General features: G+C 45.1%; 1 protein-coding gene across 3 annotated transcripts in view; it reads left to right on the top strand.

The window, feature by feature from the left end:
- Nucleotides 1–22,759, top strand: part of PTPRJ (protein tyrosine phosphatase receptor type J) — an 84,658-nt gene that overhangs the window by 2,064 nt on the left and 59,835 nt on the right. Inside the window, exon 1 of one of the 3 annotated variants that reach the window (XM_080405771.1) lies at nt 8,201–8,369. The exons of 1 other annotated variant lie outside the window; for it this stretch is intronic. In XM_080405771.1, the coding sequence (XP_080261897.1) occupies nt 8,301–8,369 (69 nt within the window). In that variant the 5' untranslated portion in view covers nt 8,201–8,300. Of the gene's footprint in view, nt 1–8,200; nt 8,370–20,923; nt 20,942–22,759 lie in introns of those variants that run through there. One more of the 3 variants, XM_080405773.1, reaches the window with a different exon arrangement.

Raw genomic sequence — 22,759 nt, 5'->3', positions numbered from 1 at the left:
AGAATGTAAGCAAGCTAGGCACTCAGTTCTCACTGAGAGTTGAAAGGCCAGCATAAGAACTTGGCCAGCTAAGCCTCAGCGTGTCTTAAAAGCTGTTTAGGGCTGTGGTGTCACAGTAAATAGCAGGCTGTTGCCAAAACATCATTTCCAGTCAGACAGGACAAGTAAATGAGCAAAGATCAGAGGGCATCACCAGGCATTAGAATTGCAAGTGCAGAGATGCAAATTCAAATCTGGGGAGCTCAGCCATGCTGTGACGTGAACTGATGATTTTTTTTTTTATGTCAGCTTTTGTTTTCTTCCAAGGCAGATGTCTTCCTAGCCTTCTTTCCATCTTGCTTTTCAAGCTCAGTTGCTAAGCGTTACTGCCAAGATGCTTGAAACCATCCCAATTCAATCGCAGTGGTATGAGCACAGTAAATAGGACCTGTTATCAACCAAGAGGAGTCTTAGGATATCTTGCTGATCTTGGTCTCTCAGTGCCGGATATGAACACTCCGGGGATTCAGTCTCACCTCTTCCTTTTTGCCTTTCTGCTTCCTGACATTTTTTGCATACCTTTGTAAAAAGTAAAGATGTTTAGCGTAAAGCGGGTATTTGTGCAGGATAATACTGGCTGTATGTAAACAAGCCAGTTGTGCTCCAGACGGTTGTTTTATTGCTCAGATAACTGCTTCTCCCACTTTATTACAGTATTGCCAAATGTAGATTGCTATGAAAACAGTCCATGCTTCAGTACCATGTGTGAAATGAGTTCAAGAAGATGTATCTACATCACTTTTAGGGGCAATCTCTGCCATGGAACAGGAATTAAATGACCCTGAAGACTCTAATCTCCTAGGATGTCCACAAATGGTCTTTTCCCGATATAGTTGATATACATCATTCTTGGAAGACTCATGCAATTTTGCATAATTTCTACACGTTATTATTTGTATTTCTTGAGAGAGATAAGCAAAAGACATTGAACAGCCCAGCATTCAGACTGTGCCCACCCCCCAATTTATGGGTGGAAAAAGCTCAATTATTTTTTCAACTTCAACACATTTAATTTTTAATATTTTCATTTGTTCCTTCTTTAATTTAGTATCCATCACTCTGGATTTGAGTCATCTGTGACTCTAGAGATGACAATCCTCTGATGTGGAAATCTCAGTGCTGTTAAAAGTATCAGTAGTTTTGCAAGTGGTGTTGCAGAACCATGCTTTTGCTGACAAGTTTCTTAAGGTTTCAGTTCTTAGAGGTGGCAGGATGTGTTGTAGGAGATCACGGTAGATGGGACTTCAGGACAGCATGAGCTGTTCAGCCACTCCCTTTTCTACTGCCCTTGATAGAGGTTCCTAGTCATATACACACCTGCTAGTTTACACTAGACAGGTGATTTCACTCATTCACTAGAGCAGACTCAGCTATTGTAATGTTTTGTAGTATGAGTTGAGAAAGGAGTTGGTGTTATTCCATTTGGATTATATGGTGTCATTTTGGGGACTTAAACAGTAATTGAAAGCACTGGAAAACATCTATGTATTTCTTTAGCAAGCAGGAAGGCAAGAACAAAAAAATAGGCGGGTGGAGAAGGGGAAATCTCTGCCAGCTACACAGGCTGCTAGCTTCTGGTGTTTGCCAGAATCCTACCAGTCACGCCTTCCTCTTGCTCCATACGCAGCCTCAGACCTCTCTCTCCTGTGTGGGACAGCTGAGCTATGGCTGTGCCTTTCGATATCCCCTGCAGAGACTGCCTATCGCAAACATCACTTTCCTCCTGCCCTTTCTGCATGTCTGAGTAAAACTGTGGTGTATATTTATTGTGCTAGAGCCCTTTGCAACCCATGACATTACTCCTGGCTGAAGCCTAGTGATTACATGGGACCTTGCATTCGTGAGACAAGCTATAGGACTATGAACCTCTTCCCTGCTCCCGTGGAAACAGAGTCCATTTGTTGCTGTGTAGAAGGTGACTTATTTAAAAGGCTTGTGTCTGTTTGAACCTGAGTCACCTAAAAAAAAAAAAAAAGTAAAGAAGTTGTGTTGGAAGTAGTTCAGGTGCTGCAGATGCTTTGGAGTGTGCTAGTCTGTGGGGTTTTAATGCATATTTTCCATTCAATTATTATGTAAAATATATTCTCCTGCCCACCTGCCTTCCCACGCAGAGCAGCGGATGAATGTAATAGATAGAAGGTGTTAGCCACCTCCAGAAGTCGTTTTCAGTTAATGCACTTTGAAGTCATGTTGAAAGTTGGATGAAAAAAACCCGAAAGCTTGTTTTTAATTTGTTCTCTTTCCTAGCCCCCACCACAACAAAAACTGTCTTTCTCCTCCCTATCATTCAAGACAAAATCTTCCCAAACCTGGCCTAACCAGAACTCAAGTTAACTTTCTCGTTGTTGTAAAAAGTGAAATGTTGCCTTTGAATATCCTGTCTGTTTGTGTTTTACTCTCCATCTGAAAGATGGCTCTGCCAGCAGCTCAGTACACCTTTAATTCCTTGTGAGGAACATAAGAAAAATAATTTTTAAAAAAGGAAAAAAAAAAAGCGTACTGTTTAGGAGTTAAAATACTACACCGCAGTCCCCAGCCAGTACCTCCTGCAGCTACAGGCTGTGGAGAGCTTGTACCAGCAGAAACCAGGTTAGAGCCACATCGACCATCTGAAACCTTTCTAAATCACTTCTAATCAATAGGACCATCCCTGGGTGCAGTATTTAGCCACTTTCTGCTTTTCCACCAAAGCTGCTGCTGAGGCTAGTGTAGCGTTTGCTGTAAATTCTTTAATTTCTGCCTGCAGGTTGACACCCCAGGAAGGTTCTCAGCACTCATGAAGATGTTCATCTCGATAATCTTCCTACGAGTGCAACATCTTTCCCATGGACTGCTCTGCTTTCAAGGAGGATTTCTAATTTAATGTCCAGTATTTGATATGTCCCTCATAAGCTCAGGCAAAAAGACTGAACTGGGTGCTGTGATCTTACATTTGAACTAAGAACATACGAACCAAAACACATCTGTAACAATTTATGTTTCCTTTGTTACTACTTTTGTCCATATGTTTAAAAAAAAAAAAATCCCTTCCACGATCAAGAACTTTAGTCCGTCTCTTCAATTTGAAAGTAATTTTAAAAGAACTAGAACTGCATTTGTTCCTGGGACAACACTGTACATTGTGTTTGTGTACAATTCCGTTTACTCTCCCCTTATTCCTCTGTTACAATGTAAAAGGGACTTGTGGCCCAGCTTTGAGTTGTTCTCAAGAGACTCATCCAAGCTCGGTGGTACGTGGAAACCTGAAGGACCCTTTTGGGGTCAGAAGAAGTAGTGTAAATAAGAGTTAGAGAAATGTCAACCAGAAAGAGTACTTTGGGCTTACATAGCTTCAGGGCGCTGAGCAGTGACAGACAGGACAGAAGTCCCTGTGCCATGTAGGTGCCATCTTGTTTGAATCTAAGGACTTGTAACGGCACAGCACTTACTGGCGCTCGGTCTGAAATCATAATAGTGCTTCCTCTCTTACGCATGACAATAGTAACGTATACTTTCTTTGCCATTTTACCTGTCTTACTGAAATAGCAAGCTAATGCCAGCAGCCTCATTTCTGGCTATGTGCTTATAGAGTACTTTGTCCAGTGAGGGTCTGTTTTGGACATTGCTACTGTAAGCAACTAAGAAATGCCCTACTTGGTCAGACCAGTGATGAATCCACCCAACCAGTATCCTGTTTCCCGCAGCAACATTAGGAGATTCTGTTGAAGAGCAAACAAACCTGACTGATATCTGAGGTCTGTTCCCAGCATCCACGGTCATCAATTAGGGATGTTACAGACTCACCTCTGCCTTTTTTCTGTTTATGGACATGTTGTCCATGAATTTGTCTGCCCTGTTTTTTGTACTGTTTGCCTTTAAAACCTGCTCTTGACTACACATTCCGTAAGTTCAGCCTGCTATGTAAGAAAGCTCTATATTCTATCTGTTAAACAAATCTCTTATTAGCGTTAGTGATCCCTATTTCTAGGTGGGATTCAGTGAACAAGTCTTTAATTTATTTTATTTCCAGGTAGCTGCCTTCTCTCTCAGCTTTTTAAGTCTCCCCAGGTAAGACAGCTGCACCATCGTCCACGTAATTTTAACTGCCCTTCTCGGACTTGCTCTCAGTCCATTGTGTTCCTTGCAATGCTGAGAGCAATGGTGTGTGTTAGTCAGGATGTGGGTGCACCTGGGTTTTATGCATGGGCAAAATGATGCGCTCTGCATTGTTCTCAACACTCTTCCTGATGATGCTCAGCAATGTGATGCCTCTTTCAGCTGACACTGCACATTGAGCTGATGAATGAAATTGTGAAGAACTAAGGAGAATATGCTATTGTGATCAAGGCTGGCTGTGCTATGCAGTTAAATATAGCCATAATGGTTTTATATATTTTTTTTAAAAGAAGTTGTATTTAATTGCCAGTATCAGTGAAAGACAAATATTATCAGTCAGGGCAACTGCTCCAAACTGAACAGCTTTGGGTCGCTATATTTTTGCAGTCTCTCTCTCTGCCCAGAGAATAAGTAGCGTACCTTACCGTATAAACTAGAGCACCCATATATAATATGCCTGCACATTCTTCCTGGATTTGTGTGTGAGAGCCCAAGGTGACTTTTAAATTTGGGTCTCTTGTTCAAAAACTTGATTATAAGGATGTGGAAACACTTCTTTCTGACACTTCTTTTTGAAGAGGTTTTATGACTCAGATGCACAAATTAACTTTCAGATGAAGGTATAGTAGAAGCTTTAGCCCAGGAGCAACACCTACCCAGTTTTATAATCCTGTCACACATACAGCTTTAATAAAAGCCTGTAGAATAAACAAAACTTACCTATAGAAACACCTAGGCAACAGCAGTTGTAATTCAGACTATTTCCAGCAGATTAGTAACACACTGTGAAGAGCCTGTGGCCTGAAATGCAACCTTGAGCCTCTTAATTCCTAGGAAATTATTTGTGTTGTGATGGTTATTGCTGCTGAACCATTAACACCTGGAAGACTTTAAAAAATTTGGCTTTTAAATTCTCTTTTCCATTTTCAGCACGTGAAGTGTCCGATTCTAGCATGAATCACAGCTCATTGCTATCCAGTTCTTCCCTGAGGTCTGCATGGCTAAGCAGTCAACCATAGCATGCTATAAAAAGCAGAGGCATTGATCCAAAGAAGCAATCAGGTTATACATGTGATTCTTTTTCCACAGAGCTCTCAAAATCTAATCAGAAAAGCTTTTTTGGAAGGTTCCTCACAGAATTTTAAACAACCTGGAGGAGACAAACATTTAATCAGAATTTGTACATAAAAAAAAAAAGTTTGATTGCTACCAGTTGGGATTTTTTTCCCCAATTAATCAAATGGAAATTGCACTTCTGTTTTATGTTACAAAATAATCACACTTTTTGGTGCCCTATGTTTCTTGACACATTTTTTTTTTTACTTTTTGTGGCCATCTTCAGCGTGTCTGAGCCTATTCAAATGTCTGTGAATCTTGGTAGATTACTGTTTTGGTGCAGACAGAGCTGTGTCCCTGATAGCATACTTCCCGCACCCAAGAAATGTCTCGGGGATGGAGTTAGTCCTTTCCTTGGTGTCCGGTAACAGTCTGTGAGAGATGTACTCTAAACCAGTAACAAACCTCCTATGTTCTCTTTGTGCCAGTTTAACTGACTGCGTATAAATCCTACTGATGATTGGCAGTAGTTATGCTTATAATTGAAAATATGCATTAAGGTAACTTTATACTACAGTCCTAGAAATACTCTGCTTAGATACCTTCACAAGCAAGTTTAATGCAGTCCTCTACTATTTTGGATGCTCCAGAAATGAGCCTGTCTCTCAACACTTCATAGACCTCCTGGTTCAGGTACTTGACAATGAGCAGTTGTGAGGACTCAGCCACAAGTGTTATATAAGAAAGTAATCAGTTAATCAATCACAGATGCCATGTAGCTTGTGTGTGAAAAGCCCCACCAGTTATACCAGATCCAGGCAGACATGGTATATGGTGGAGGAAGTTTAGCTTCCTCTAACAGTGATCTAGCTGCCTAGTTGCTCTCTGGGGCAAGAAATTGACACAGCCTAAGAAACACAATGCCCCTTGCTTCTGAGTTGGGTTATGTGGCCCATTAAGGAAAGAAGAATGAGTGAACTTGAGGGTCAAGAGACTTACAGAGTCCGGGGTTGGCAACATCGATTTGAGGATACTTATAACTGAACAGGTCAGAATCCCACTTCTTGCTGTTTCAGTGCATTTGGTTTTTTAGAATTATTTTCTCTCAGGGCTGGCTGCAATTACTGCTTAAATCAGTGGAGAGATTCCCAGTAACTTTCAGGGGTAACTGGATTAATTACTAGGCTGTTGTACTGGAAAGGCATGCAATTAAAAAAGCCATGTTGTTCTCACCAAGTTGGAGCCAAAGATGACCAAGTATGATAGCTCAAGTGCAGCTGTGCAGCGTAGCCCTGATCAGCCACCATGAAGGCAGCTGATTGCATTTTAGATGCAAATGAAACCTGGCCTGGCCAGAAGCTGCAGTTTGGCAACTTAGACCCATCGGGGCTCTGGCCAGGCACTGGGAGCTACAACAAAGAATTCCTTTTAAGAGCCGGAGCTGTAATTTCCACATGGTGGGGTATGATCTGCAGAAGTTATCTCAGCATAACAACTTCACTGCAGCCAGTGGGACTTCTGGCAGGTGTGTAGCTTGCCAGGAGTCTATAGCTGCAAAAGAATCATCAGGTGCTTTGCACTGAATAGAAAGTGTGGGAAAGGTGGGTTTATTAAAATGGAGTTTGTATAGTGTTTATTTCCTTGTTTGAATACTCCCTAACATTTTTTAAGCGCTTTTCCTAAGTAATTATATATTTCCTACAAATCTTACTGATATGAAGGGATGCCCCTCCCCCGTTTATCTAACTCCAGCTGTAAGTCTCAGCCTCCCAAACACTGAGATATGTGCATGCCCTTACAGAATTATAAAAGTTTGGGTTGGAAGGGACCTTTAAAGACCATCTAACCCAACCCCCTGCAACGAGCAGGGACATCTCCAGCTAGATCAGGTTGCTCAGAGCCCCGTCCAACCTGACCTCTGATGTTCCCAGGGGTGGGGCATCTACCACATCTCGGGGCAACCTGTGCCAGTGTCTCACCACCCTCATCATAGAACATTTCTTCCTTACATCTCATCTGAATCTACCCTCTGTCGGTTTAAAACCATCACCCCTTGTCCTGTCACTACAGATCCTGCTAAAAAGCCTGTCCTCTTCCTTCTTGTAACTTCAGCTACTGGGAGGTGCCATAAGGTCTCCCTGGAGCCTTCCCTTCTGCAGGCTAAACCACCCCAATGCCCTTATTCTTGTGAGTCTTCCCATGAACTCCTGTGGAAATAGTTGCTTCCATAACGTCAGGCATGTGCTCTGAGGGCTTGGGGAAGACAGGGAAATTACAAACATGTGAGCTCAAAACTTTTGAGAAAATGAAGACTGCCAGTGTTCCCATAATTAAAGATCCGCGCTGTAAACGGACCCTCTCTCCTTTTGCCTCATCCAGAGGTGAAACAGTGCATTAAGGCTGGGAAGTAAGTTAAGGTTATCAAAGTGATTGCGTTTGGTGATGGCAGGGATAGCACGTGCCCTGACCAGCGCCTGGCGAGGGACCGGGCTCCGGGGGGCCGGCCTGGGGGCGACAGCGGCGCCGTAAGTGGAGCCACATGCTGCGGCAAGGCCGCGGCCCCCGCGCCGGGCTCGGCAGCCCCTTGGAGCCGCCCGGGCCGCCGCAGCGCTGCCCCTCCCGTCCCCGGCGGCAGGGCCCGCGAGGCCGCGGCCGACGGCGTTTTACCGCGGCCTGCCCCGAGCTCTGTCCCGAGGCCGGGCCGGGCGGCACGGTCCGCTGTGCCGTTCCCCCCGCGGGTGCGCGGGGCGCTGTCGGAGGGAGCCGCTCCCTGGCCCGGCGAGGGGAGGCGGGGAAGCGCCAGCCGCAGCCCCCCTCCCGCCCGCTGCGAGGCGGCCGTTTCAGCCCCGGGCGGGGGAGCGCCGGCGGACGGTGACAGCCCCGGCCCCCCGGCCCGCCGCCCTATGCGGGCCCTGCCCCGCGGCCCGCGGCCGCCTTTCCAGGCAGGCGGCGCTAGGGGCAGCGGCGGGAGGGCGCGGCGGCGCCGCCTGCGGGGGCGGTGCAGGGGTGGGACGCCGGGCGGTGCGGGGCGCGCGGCCCGGCCATGTCTCCGGGGGAGGCGGCGTCGGGCTGAGCGGCCGTGCGCGCGGCGGGGAGCGCTCTCCGCCACCATGAGGCGGCTGCCGCTGCCCCTGCCCTGCCTGCTGCCGCCGCTGCTGCTGCTGCTGCCGCCGGCCGAGGTGAGACCGCGGCGCGGGGCCGGGGCGGGCGCGGCGGCGGGGTGCCTTGCGGCGGCCACCGCACCTGCCCCCGCTGGGAGCCGCTTCGCTCCGTGGCGGGGCAGGTGCGCGCCGCGGCTCGGGCTTTGTCCTGCGGCGGCTGCGCCGGTGCCGCCCGGGAAGGGAGGGGGAGGCGGGGGGGGGGCTGCGGCCGGCGCGGCGGCGGCGCTCACCTGGGGCGGGCTCCCCGCGGCCTCCCGCGCCGCTCCCCGCCCGCCCGCCCGCAGCGTGGGGGGCGCCGCCGGCCGTGGGGGGCGGCCCTTGGCGCGGCTGGTGGCCCCGTGCGGGCGCCAGGCTGCCCCGGGCGGAGCGCAGTGCCGCCCGCGCCGTGTCGCTGCTGTTTAATCGGTAACTCGTTCTGTGCCCGTCGGCCGCGCCGCTGGCGCGTATCAGCCGCCGGGTCGCCCCTTCGGGAGCGGCGTGGAGCGTCTACGGAAAGATCGGTCTGCGGCGCGGGGGGTGCGGCGCCGGCGGCGCTGGGCCGCGGGGCAGCGGGAGGCCTCCGCCGGGGCGGCGGGGCTGCAGGGTGGTGTTCCAGGAACACCTCTCAGTGATGTAAATGCAAGTCGTTTGCCAGGTGACTCACTCGTCGCAGGCTGGCACAGACTTTCACCCCGTGCTTCTCCGGGCTGATAGCTACCTAGCGTTCCCGTAGGAACGCGTTACGGCTGCTGTGAACTCTCATGTTTTGGGGCGTGCTGAACTTTTGCTTCCAGGTGTACCTGCTTGGTGTCTGCCTCAGTGCTTTCTGCTGCAGAAGTGTGAACATGTGTTGGTATGGACCACGATGCTCAGTAATCTGCAGTGAGGGTTCTGCCTGGCCTGTGTTTCCATCCTACCCTGAGAGCTGCAGAGCAGAACTATACCACTGGTCTAGATTTTTAACTGTTTTTTCCTTATCTTACACCAGCACCAGCCTGCAGTTACAGCCAGTGGCTACTGTAAACCTTTGCTTCCTCCTCCTTTTGTGTCTCCTTCAGTTTGGGGTACCTTGGAGTGTTTAGACATTCCACTTCTGCTGTTGTACCAAGCCTGGGTTTGAAAAAGTCTTCTGAGTAGGGGCTAAGACTGACTTGGGAATCAAAGTATTCCAGCATTTTGGAAAAGCTATGGATAGGCCTGCATTGTCCTTGGCTGTAGCCTTGCAGGCTTCCCCAGGCAAGAGGAGCTTTGTGTGGGCATATAGCTTGTGTTTGCTTTCCCTTGAAGCAGAGCAGCCTTTGTGTGAAGATTTGCCAGCCATGATTGCTATGGTTTGTAGTTTTTCTTCTCAAGCATGAAATAAAATCTTGTGACATAATGATCTACTTGTCGTCTTAAGTCTGGCTCTTAATTGGTGTCTAGTGTGATTAATAATAATAATAATAATGAAATGGCTCCTCTCCTCAATCACATGTAGTTACATGTATGCATTCATCATCTTTGGGCCCATCTGTGCACCCCACTGACATCCTGTGGGACCCTCAAGTAGGTCCTGTCATCCCCTGACAGTTTCAGAGTTCCCGTCAATATGCTACAGGATGTGGGTCAGATCTGCAGATTTTGGTGTGGCTCATAATTTTATGTGGAAGCTTCCCAGCTCATGGTGTCATGATCTGAAAGTTCAGAAGACTACAGTTTTTGACAGTCTCAGTTGTGACTTTTATCCTTGTGAATGTGAAGGCCAGTGCAAGGAAGTCGGTGTTCACCAGACCTCTTAACTTGTGCTGATCAGCACCTTTGAACATCGGGAGCACTTGCTTGATCTAGAGGGAGGTGGGGGAAGAGGCCCCTTGAAGGACTGGAATGTAAACCAAGTCCTAGCTGCTGGTGTGAGTCTGCAAATTGTTAATTTGAACAGTCGCTCTCATTTGAAATCACTAAATTTCAGCCACTTATGGCAGGTAGGGAGGTATAACTCGTGTGAGAAAACTTTATGTTTATATGGCCCATTACTGCCAGCAATAAGGATGCAGAATGAAGCCTTGCTTGGAGCTATTGCTTGCTCAGAGCACAATAGTCTTATTGGCTCTTGCAAGTAGTGTTCACAGGGTCTTGCACTCTAAAATTCAGGATGGTTTCTTATAGGGGAACAGTTTTGCTGTTTGTGGTGGGTTCTTTGCACAGGTTGAGGGAGATGTCAGACTTGGCCAGCGTTGTTTGTGGTGTGGCATGTGTGCAGGTATGGGGACATGGCATGGGACTACCTGGTAAGGTGTTTAGCTGGTATAAGAAGATGACAGCAGCTGGCAAGACTGTCAGGCACATGGCATGAGCTGGACTTTGTGCATTGCCAGCAAGAACTATTGCCCCTTGTCTACAGTCTCCGTGCTGGGTCACGAGAGGAAAGTCAGCGCGTCTGGTAGGCGTGGCTCTTGGCAGGATCCGCTCTCCACATTGCGGTTCAGATGTCTGTGGGGTTGGTAAGGGGACAGTGCGCTTAACACAGACAGCATTGTCGCCTGAATGCATCCAAGGGCTAGGAAGCATCTTGACTGTGGAATGGCTGTGTCATGGCAGCTCCTGGGCGGTGTGACAGGCATATGATCTTTCTGTGGCATCTTTCAGTCAAGGATAAGCATCTTCCTTATTTTTAATGAATTACAACATAGTGGGCAAGGCTGGGGTTGTTAAAAAAAAAAACCACCTTGCGGTGTGTTTCTTATGGGAGCTAGTGACCTGAGAATGAGAATGTCATATTAGTGATGCAACAACATAACATCTACTACTCAAGAACAATGGATTTTTAAGCTTCAGTCTTTGTGTGCATGTTTTGGTGCTTACAGTTCTAAATGCCTTTTATGTGGACCTAATAACTTGTTCTTACAGTTTATTCCACGCACAGAACTCCTACTGATACTGCGTGAGTCGATTATATAGGATTATGGCTGAGGAATATCTAGCTGAGGAGTTTAAATGAAGCACCATCATACCTAATATGGGCTTGCAGTGTTTGTATGTTGCATGTTGGTTAATTTCTGCTATATATTGATCACTGCTAATCATCATCCTGTTGAGTCTTTTCTTGTATGATGCTCTAAATTTTAGTTTGTGAAATTATTCAGGATAATATTCAGCATATGAAAGAAAAAAGTTAAAAGTAAGTTTTGCAAAAATATTTTGCAAGTACTTTGTGACGTAGGTCTATATATAGCTCGTTTAGTGCTTTTAAAAAGAATAAAGCTTGAGAAATGTGAGGCTGCCTTGCTGCTGCTGTAAACACCCTTTGTGTATTTTGTGACCTTTAATGATTGCCTTTAGAAACACAGGTATGGGCATCATTCATCTCGAGACCTGAGCAGGCCTGGATGTATGCAGCATAGGCCAGAAAGGGAAGCTGTGGCTGTGAGGTGAGTTTGCTTGTGTTGGTGGAGCTTAGAAATACAATTCCCATATGTTGGGACAAACTATTTTCTGTGGTGACTGACGGCTGACACTGAAATGCAAAGGCTTTAATTTCTGTTTAAAACTGCAACAGGTTAATTTCACATACTTCTCTATGTTCATTACATGCACACCTTCTGTCATACTCAACAGATGCTTTGTTTTCAGTGTGGCATGGCTGCGTGTAGCGCTTCCTTAGCTGTGCAGGCTGACTGCACGTTGTAGCACACTCAAATGGTTTCCAGTACTTTGATTTTAGTCTGCAGCCAGCAACACACAACAAAGTATCTTCTTCTGTGTGTTTGAGATCAGAATTTAGGCCCACAGTGGAAATCTCTGTGCAAACAGCGACACTATTATTAGTACTTCCTCAGTTATGTGAGCTACATGCAAGTCTTTGTTGAAGATTTTCATGGCATGTAAATTTTTTTGATTGGAGTTTCTAAATATGAGAGAGAGAAATCGCTACTGTATGAAAATCTTTGGTTGTTTATTGTATAGGGTGTCGTCCAGATAATTTTAATTTGCACATTTCCTTCTTCCTGCTCGAATTACAGTGTGTCATAGTGTGGGTGTTTCAACAATATTAGAGAGTGGTTGGGGACTGGGCATTTGATGTTTGTAGGTATGAAGCCTGTCTCACGTCACTTATTTGGGTATTTTGCTTGCTTGAAGGAAGATCCGCAACAGGAGCAAATGAGAGAAAAGCTATTAGAACAGTCAGTGACTGCACATCTGGGTTAGCCTGATGTGATTGCTTGTAGTTAGACTCCAGAATTTGAATGTAAATAGTACCTTGAACATGATTGAAGGTGTCGCTGGAAGTGTAGGAGGAGCTAACTGAATTTTCTCTAGCAGCTTACTGCTATGCAGAAAGGGGAAGGTGAAAGAGAACCTTGCCTTAAATGGAGCCGTCAGTAGGAAATTAACTTTCTGCAGGGGATGACTCTGCAGAGCAGGACTTTTAATTGTGGGGGGAAAAGACAGCTAAGCGTAGGTGAGCATGTGCTAGTATGAAATGTTAGAAAGCAACATGTCAGGGGAGGAAAGGGCAATCGGGCATGTGCAGGAAGAGAAGAACAAAACAGATGCACTGCTCTGGAAGTCTGCACTAAGGCTTTTCTCTTAAGTGCTTTCCAGCTGTTCCCAAATGTATCTGCACATAAACAGGCCTCCTGGGACTATTAATCCAGAATTCCAGGAGAAAATCCAGGATTAAGTGGGAAAGGTATTTCTGTAATCCAGTAAACAATGGACACGTACATGTGGTCCAACCAGAGCTGGACTGATACACTTGTGGCCTCATTTAGTTATCTGCTGTGCCATTCATGGGCATTCAGTGGAAAAGGCAGGGCAACACAGGGCAGTGTCCATATCTTCCCATAAATGTTGTTGGTATTTGGCACATCACTGAATGTTACTAAGGTTATTTTCCTACCATCACCAGGAAATTGGAAGAATCCCTTGGTATTAGAAACCATGCAGTCCAGCCATCACTTTTTTCTCTCTGTGATGTATCTGAGACACCTAGGGCCACATATGAAAGACTCTTTCTCCACCTGTAGAAATGTAATGGGAGAAAAGGAATCTGTGCTGTTAACTGCGTCTCGGAATAGAGGAAATTGCACCTTCAGCTACAAATGGAGGAAGGAACGATGTCATCTGCTGTGGTACTGGACCTGTGGGGACTGTAACTGATCGTGGCTTTATGTGGTGCTTCAAACCCAGCTGGTACATGTGGGCAAGAGGACTAAGGCCTGTGTTTGATGTAAGGCCTATTGGGAGGAGAAAGGGTCACTGGAAGGATTACCTTTGAGCTCTCCTAGCTGATGCCTAGAAATCCCTTTGTCTCCAGCACTGCACATCTGCTTGTTCTTGGTTTCCTTTTCCTATTTGTCTTGTGCCTCCCACTTGGTTGGTATGCTTCTGACCTTCCTCATTGTTTAGTACAATTCTAGCCAAACTGAGTAAATGCAATACCTAGTATGTCATTGATGACTTCCTAATGCATGCAGAGGTTTTTGTTGTGTACTGCATCTGGAGTTCTACTTTCGGCTTTAGACTGTGGGGATTTTTAAATGTTGAGTTGGGTGCTTTGTTTATTGGAAAGACTTAATGGTTTTTTGGTTGATTGGTTTGGCTTTGTGGTGTGCAGGAGAATGGCATCTACATGCTATAGTACTGTTTTCCGTTTACGGTGCAACATATGGGCCAGTGATTGAGTATAAAGAACAATTTGTGGGAACTTCATCCCTATTTCCCCCATTGAAGGTAAGAAATTTCTGCTCCTGAGACTACGAAAGCATTGAGTAAAGACTTGAACATCAGGTCTGGAGCTTTTTTGTAAACTACGGTCTGGCTATTGTAGCCTGGTAGGCAGATACAGTCTCTCAGCGTATCTGTGTTGGAGGCTCTGGGTGTTTGAGAAAGGGTAAGAGTGACATCTGGTCCTGGCCTTGTGCGTGGGTCTGTTCCGAGCCTGAAGGTGCTGGAGCCCCCTCTCCTCTCACAATCCAGTGAGAGGAGGGACTTAAAGAACTTGGAAGCTTTTCCTTGTTAGAATTTTATAGTTTGTGTCTAAAACACAGCTGGCTCTGCGATGAGGTGCATTCTTAGATTAATTCTTTACTTCTTTTTTGATATTTGGCAATATTTTGATAGGGTTTTTTTGTCTGCCAGCTTGCAAGGAATGGGGTTGAACCAAGCCTGAATGGGCGTGCTCCCTAAAGAGGGGTTATTTGTGTGGGCCGGCTTTGTAGAAGCCCAGCCTGTCCCTGGTCATTGGGGGATTGTAGCTTGGCATGTTCTGATGGGTTTACACGCGTGTTTGAAAGCCTCTGCTTTTACTAGGTCTGTGGGATTTTTTTTTTTTAATGGAGGCTATCAAGATGAATTATTTGCGGGTTTAGGACGTCTTGGTAAGTGGCTGGTAAGACAGGGGACTCCACACACTTCTGTGAAGGCTACTAGGCAAAGGTTATGACATTATGTGTCTTGCTTCGCCGATGGTTCCTCTCTGCAGTGGGAGATGGCCCTGGAGGGTGTTTCTCAGTAGAATGCCAGTGACTTTTGTTTCTACATTCCCCATCATGGTGGAGCTTAGACTGGGCTTTCTTTCATTATTTCCTCTTGTGCACTTGGGTTCGACTAAGAGCGTTTTTAATGTTTCCGTATTTGTTTTCTTACATACACACCTGAACATGTCACTGCTGGCAAGTCTGTTTCTACATACCTGCTTTTGAGTCCTCATTTTCAAATTACGATTTCTGCCAGCTCTGACCATGGAAATAAGGAGAGCGCCATGCGAAGGGCAGGTGGGTGCCAGCCGGAGGGTTGGCTTGGGAGAGCTGTATTGCCTCACGAGAAGGAGGATGCTGCGAAGGATGGGGCATCAGGCCATGGCCAGAGAAGGCTGTGGCTTCGTTTTGGGATAGGCCAGCCTACATATGCAGCAAAACATGGAACCTTCTGTGATGCTACAGACTGTGAAAGCTTCCTGCTGCCTCCTGCTAGTGCTTGTTGTGCCTGCAGTGTCAATAGTCCCTGTAGATAAATGGAGGTTGCTTCTTTTTGCTACCTGTCCTCCCCAGGGTTTCCTTGTGCCCAAAGCAGCTCAGCCAAGTGATTCCCAGAGCATTCCCTTGAAACTTTGAACTTAATTTTGCAATAGATATCATGATACAGAGGGGCAAAGGGAGAAATGGAGAGAGTTCATTTAATTAGCTTCATCTGGCCACAGCCTGTATCAGCTCAAGGCCAGATGGCCACCTGTTAGATGCTGACTTGCTCTGCTGCTTGTCTTTGTGCAAGATGGCCTATGCGTTTTGAAGTGGAAGGGGCAGGGAGGATGCTGGTGGTAGGTGGTGTCCAGCTGAAAATAGAAGAGGCTTCCACCACTAGCAACATCTAGAAAAAAGAATAGTCCCAGTTGAAAAGGGGACCAGTTTTCTGTGCTGGCAGGGATTTGGGGCAAGTGACCTCTCTCTGAGACCGAGATGTAGCTTTGGCTGAGAAAGAGAAGGCTTTCCACTGTTAACCTGTGGGTTGCAGGTGAAAGAAACGTGTTAGTAGTTTTACCATAGCAGAAAGTAGCAATGTGGAACCATCAAAAGAGATTAGGTCACCCTTGCCAATGGTTTTATTACAATATTAGGAATACCATGGACTCAGTGTACTTTTTAAACATTAAAATGTGACTTGTTACGAAAACCAGTCTGAAGGGAAAAAGTGGGTGCCTGTATCTGGCATCAAATTTACCTATGCAAAATTGTATTATATTAATAAGGGAGTTCAGGGGTTTCTTCTTTTTGTGGTCATGCTTAGTTGTTTTCTCTGATTCTGGAGGAACTTTATATGCTTATAAATGCCTTAAACTGGGGGAGGGAGATGAATGGTGATAAGTTGGTAGGGTCCTTTTAGTCATCAGATTTTGTTTTCTTTAATTATTTTTCTCCAGCGAAAGTAGGTACAGGACTTCTAATGTCGTCTTGATGCTGCACATATTATAAACACCCATTTATAATCAGGGGAATGGATAGCTCATGGCTTTCCTGCTATATGAATTATGCTTTCTAAATTCTGGTGTTCTTTCAGTCTCCTTGCAGGATCAGCCACTTCTTCTAACAGCTTGGAGTTCAATACCAATACAAACATACTTATCTGGTCAATTCCAGTGCAATTTTTTTTTTTTCTTTCAGAGTGGGTTGTGCCTGGTTAACAGGTCTTTGATGGTTTCACCTTCTATGCATTTACACTTTTTTTTTTTGTAAAGGAGAAATACAAGAGCGTAGCCACAGTTTCCTTCCCACGTTTTTTGTAAATGTGTATCTTCAACAAAACTGAAAAAAAAAAAAAGGGGGGTAGGCAGGCAGAGAGGGGCAAAAAAATCAAAGTTCTTTCTTTGGGGAAGTCCATTATCTTTGGTTCAGTTTGCATAATTTTTTGAGGGGAATTCACCTCTAGGGTCTAGTTTCGTGCAGCTGGGTACCAGGGAGAAATAAGCAGGGCAGATTTGAGGTCAGGGTCTAGCCTTTTTAGCTGGCATACTGTGGATGCCACAGACACAGCCCTGGTATTTTAAACTCAGTTTCCAATAGCTGTTATATCTGCCAGCTGAAGAAAGGAGACAGACATATTCTGACATGAAATAAAGGGGCAGTATTAATATCTGCCAAATAAAAATACTTACTTTGTCTTTTTTCAGTATCTCTCTGCAGTTCAAAATCATATTTCTGCAAATATTTCTGAGACAGAAGAAAAAAAGGGAAGATTTTTTGTGAAAGTCTGTTTTGCCTCTTTTTCTTGAAGTGACTAACAGCCCAGCCAGTTATTTCTTTGAAGTTTGTACTAGTTTTATGACTTTTCTTAGAACCAACTGAAATAAAAGGTTATTAGTACTATTAAATTGAGTGTGTTCACTTGAATGTTCAATGATAAATTAAATGTATTACTGCATCCACATTAAAATTATTGAAATTACCTCTAACTACAGGCAAGACATTGGTAGATATTAGTATTGTGAATTTGTTAGCTGAAATTCATTTTTAAGACTTAATTATGGGAAGGGACAAGGCTGTAAGACCTGGAATTAGATCTGTTGGCCCTTTGTCCTTTAATCTCCATAACAATGCAGGTAATTGTATGTATATAATAAATCTCAACAGTACTCTCCTTTGTCCCTGTTAAAGGGAAGAAAACTTTCATTTCTGTGTAACTTAGCAAGGACTTGCATTTGGAGATGTTAAAATTTGTGGGAGATAGTTATAGACAAAAAAGCTAGCCAGCATAAGCAAATTAAAAAAAAATAATTGTGTTGAATCCACTCAGAAACTGGTATCTCTTCCAGCTTAACAGTTACAGATGAAATACTGTTGTAAGGTGTTGAGCTGTTTCTTCATAAGGCAAGACATTAATGGCCAATGTCCTCCAGCACCATGTCAGTGCATTTTAATCTTCTTGTCTCTTCCTCCAGCTGTAATGATTTTTCATTATTGCTGAGAAGTAGTTGATCTAAAATATGTGCATTTGAGACTATGTAATTAAAGTGTGGTTGCTTCAGTGCCTTTATTGTGAGTGTGTGCCCCATTCCTCTGTGACATTGTAATTTCTGATCTCTGCTATACACTCGTATTAAAAGTTCCACGTTTAAGAAGATAACAATCAGCTCTCTGTATTCATGGAATTGAAAGCTTAAAATGTGTGGAAAAAAGCAGCGATATCCTTAACTAACTTTATAATTGCGCAACCTGCTTTAAAAAAAATATATCCCCTCAACCAGGTGTTATATGTGCTTGATAATTAAAGCATATAATTAGTTTATTGTACTTCATATTAAGCTAATTTTATTTTTCTTTCTTGTCTGCAATGTTTTGGAAAGTACTGGCACTGCTAGTGAATGTCTATGTGCTGACTGCTAGCCAGCAGCAAGTCTTTGCAGGTGGAAGCAGTATCTGGAACAGTCTTTAGTGGTATTAATTTCCAAATACTACAAGACAGACCTACAGTATGTGGTTTAACTGGTGTTTATTTAACTGTTGTCTTCTGACTCAGTTTTTATGCTTTTAAATGTATCTGTTCAACCATTTCCTGGTTCAGTGTGAAGCATAATGCTGCAGGAGGAGCGAGCAGAAGGCCAGAGCTGCTAATTATTTATGCAAAGCGTACTTCTCCCACTTCTCCACCCCAGCGACCTCCTGGTAATGGACCCCAGTTCCCTATATGGTAAAATTGGTTAGGACTTCATGGAAGAGGTGCAAATAAATAGTTCTTTTCTAAATTTCTGAAAGTTTAAACAGCTTATAAAAAAAAAAATAAAGCACAACAATTTTCCTTTTCATTCACTTGCAGTGTTACTTGATTTGCAGGAACGGACTGCTGTTTCTGTAGCAGCAGTTCTTGGTGATTCACGGAGCAGCCCCTGTGCCACCCTATCAAACCCAGTGCTGGCTTGCTGTGCTGTTATCAGGCAGAAGGTCATTTATTATGATAACCTTCTACTGTGCCCCGTAGGTTATGCTTACATGCAGAATTCTGTGCAGTGCATTTGTGGTTTGACTTGTAAGCAGTGTGTGCAGTGAATCCTCCTGTGCCTCAGTTTAAGGCTATTTATGACAACTGACACAATAGTTCATTTTTATTTATTTTCCAGCTCCTCTTCAAGGTAAGAAGAATAATAAGTTGTAATGCCCATCTATGCCAAAGACCAGTTGCTGCAGACTATGTGAGTCCCCTGCACTCCTGTTCCTGCAAATTGGCTACCCTAGCTGCTTCTGTTCTCTTCTGAATAATTTAAAAAAAAAAAAAAAAAAAGGGTAGGTGAGTAAGAAAACTGATGTCTCGTGTGCAGACATTTATTCAGATTCATTGCTACGTGTGGTATTTGTCACTGCTGTTTTAAGTTTGCATCAAAGTTCATTCCAGCTATGTTAATCTGAGATTTGCAGTGGAAACTGGTCAGCTGAACATTTTGTCTTCTCCTGTAGAAATGTGTGGAAAAGATAGGAGCTAAGATACTGCAAAACTTCAGTTCCCCTTTTGAACAAAGGCCTCTTACTTTGTGCTGTCCTGAAGCTGGACGTTTGCTGCTCCACCTTCCAGGAAGTCTCTAGGACTTCTGAAATCCTGCTAGAGTTTTGAAGGTAACGTTAATGACTGCAAAGTTTTAGGACCTGCAGTAAGTTGTGCTGTCAAGATTTGTTGGAGGGCACCAGAGCTGGTCACCTGCTGCCCCTCATATCTTCTCTCCACATTTTCTTCCCCCTTGTTGCACCAGTTGTATTTTGTGACCTGGAGGTTGTAAATATCATGGGACATTGTGCATTTGTATATGGCTAATACTAAGCAATCTTGATCGGGGTTAGGACCTCTGGCGATGACTTCAAAAAAGAAATCTTTCTTAATTGCCAGGTGCATGTAGGAAGTCAGCATAGTGCCGCACCACATCTGTATCCACTAGGATTTGCTTCTGCTCACAAACTGTGTTAAAAATGAGAGCTGGATGGGAAAAAAACTTCCCTCACACAACTTCCTGTATTTTGTGAATACAGTATTCCTTTTTGGCCATGAATGGGTTATAAATCAGACAAACGCTGGGTTGTGGGGTCTTGTCCCTTTCTTCTCTAAGTGAATTGGTTAATTCTTGGTCGATCTGTAGATAGGAAAGGCATTCCTTACATCAGGCACAGATGGGGGAAGGGTTTCTTGTGCTGTGAGACAGACATTCACCTCTAGACACAGGGTAGCCTGTGGTAAACCACCCAAGTGCTCGGGGAAAAAGGGGTAGGAGTGTGACTGAGGCAGTACAAAACCTTGGCAGGCATTTAGTGGGACAGCAAATTTTATCCTGGATGCTCAGTGTGTCATAGAGCAAGTCCTGAGTTGTGAGACAGCTATTCAAAGCAAGCAGGAGCAGCAAGGGGGATTGGGGTGGTAGGAAGCAAACGTTGCCTCCGACCCTCTGAAGGGATGGTGCATGGCTGTGCAGATCCTGTTGAGAAATCAAGGCTAGAGGTAATTGAAATGGTTATATTGAAATGGTGCAAAAATCAGTGCGCTAGTAATGGCCACCGTCGGGCTGTTCAAACTGTGTGTATTGTGCATAACTGAAACAAATGTGATTGTTGCCTTTGGGCAGCAAATACTTCTTTTAGCTGAGGAGGAAAACCCTTAGTTTGTTTCTGGATGTCCCATAGTGCAGTGACTGGTCTTGTGGGCAGTCTGTGGTTTGTATGCATTGGGTGGCGTTTGAAGGACTCTAGTTTGAAATGTTCCTATCGCTGCTTTAATGCACTGAAGGGAGCTAAACAAGAACCATGTGTGGGTGCAGCTGAGGAGGACATGGAAAAGCAAGAGTACGAGAGGCTCATTGAGTTCAGGGTGTAAGCACTTTCGTCATGTTCAAACTAAAAGCAAAGATGGAAGTTTCTGAAGAAAAGGAGGTAGGTTGTTGAGGGAGGTGATGAATAAACACGGAGTGTACATGAGAGGCAAGAACGCTGCAGCCTGTGTAAGTTAGCAGTGCTATCGGCTGTTACAGCAGTGCCCAAGTACGTGCTGTTGTATTACATAGAGCTGAACTGTGCTCATCTCTGAAATAATACTGACCAGTCTGCTGTCTCCTTTTTAATTAGATCCTGTTGAGATGAGACATCCCTTCCTGAAACGAGAGGAAGGTAGGATTCAACCCCCCCACCCACAGACCTTCGCACACTTGACAGCTGTGATGACACTATCCCCTGTAATTTGGATACTGCTTAGAAGTGATAGAAGACGTTTCTAGACAGTTAGTGTTGGACTTGCAGGCTCTTGCTACGTGAGGTTACCAGCTGCACGCTGCTTACAATAAGGTGATGATAATTGTTGTCTGCCGATGGTCAAAACTATGATCATCTGAGAGCTTAAGTAGGAGTGAGCCTCTGATTCATCTGCTGCACTACGCAGTAGCAGAGTCTCCAGTCTCTACAGTTACCGCTGTTGAGGGGAGGATGTGATAGGTATTACTGTTTGCTTATATATGTATACATCAGGGTATTACTCAACCTCCCTAGCTAAGAGTGGGGTTAACTTGCTTGTTGTTGTGAAAATGCATAGGGAAGGCAGTCTGTGTTCTGAGATGGCTGAATGTGTGTTATTTTAAGCATGCACATGTGCAAACACAGTCTGTATTTAGGAAACATTTCTATGGCTGCAAAATTAGTCTCTGAAAAGCTAGGAAGTGTTGGAATTAAAGCTGCCCATTTGACTTTAATCTTACCCTTTCCTAAGGCTGGAGGCAGGGCCCAGAGTGTGCACTCTTCTCCCCTCTTGCCATGTTTAGCTGCCTTTGTTCCGTGCCAGCCCCTTCATCACAGGTGCTGCTGGGGAAGCTTCGGCTTGCCTGGATGCATTTTGCAATTAAGATGGATGATGTACCTGTGCAGCTCCCCCTGTTACAGCCTTGCCAAGAAGTGTGTTCCCCCTGCTTTCATTTTGGAGCGGTTTTCAAGCTGAGGGGAGCGTGCCCAGCTGGGTTGCAGGCACATGGCCGCGGAGCGGGTGCCTGGTAGGGTGACCCACTGGGTGCCCTGCTGACCTGGATCCTGTAGCATGGGATGAACTTCCTGGCTTGACCTTGGACCTAGCTCATCGCTGCAGATACGGCTGGTGATCCTAACCCTGGATACCACTCCCTGCAGGGCCTGCCACACTCATGTGTGATGGCAATGCACTGCTGACTGGTAGAGCCTCCGCTTCCTGCTGTGCTGTCCTTCTCAGCTCCCTCCTCCCCTTTCCCTGCCTTCCCATGCACCTTCCTGACATGTGTCTTCTGGTTATTTCACCTAATTTTTCCCTGTTCTTCCTCAGTCTCCCTCTCCTTCCATGTATAGGATGATTAGGGTTGCTTACAGAGCATCTTCCAGTGCTTGGTTTAGCTTTAGGCAGTGTTTATTCCCCTCTGTGCCAGTTCTGGAAAGGCTTCAGTAGGCACAAGTCAGTTAGGACTTTTTGGATATCCCAGGTGTTTCTGATGTAAGTTTGTTCTTCCCAGTGATAGCAAGGGCTACCTTAGTGAAGGGAGCTCTAAAAGGTTTGGGGAAGGTAATTTCTTGCTGGACCATAAGAAGGAGAAACGTCACTGTGGTGTTTAGTAATGGTGCAGCAACGTGTTTTCCCTCTCTTCTCATTTTCTCAAATGTTTTGAAGCCTTTTGGCTGCAACATTTCATAATTAAGTGCATATAATTAGCCAGATGCTGGCATGTAGTCTTAAAAATTTCCCTCCAAGTTGAAGCACTTGGGGTAAGTTGTGAGCAAACGAAAAAGGGTCTTCTGTTAGGAAACCCTGGGCAAGGTCACATTACACCCTCTGCTATTACCATTCAAACTTCTCATTTAACTAGTTACCTTTGACTTCAGAGCATCTGCGCCTTCCTCCCTTTCATACAAAACTACTCTTCCTACTTCTTCCTCTTGTCTCGCTGTAGGCATTTGTCCCCAGCTGAGCTTTGTGGT

Source organism: Falco punctatus (assembly GCF_963210335.1).
Source record: "Falco punctatus genome assembly, chromosome: 10".
NCBI classification, from domain to species: domain Eukaryota; kingdom Metazoa; phylum Chordata; class Aves; order Falconiformes; family Falconidae; genus Falco; species Falco punctatus.
This window is presented reverse-complemented; position numbering and strand designations above follow the sequence as displayed.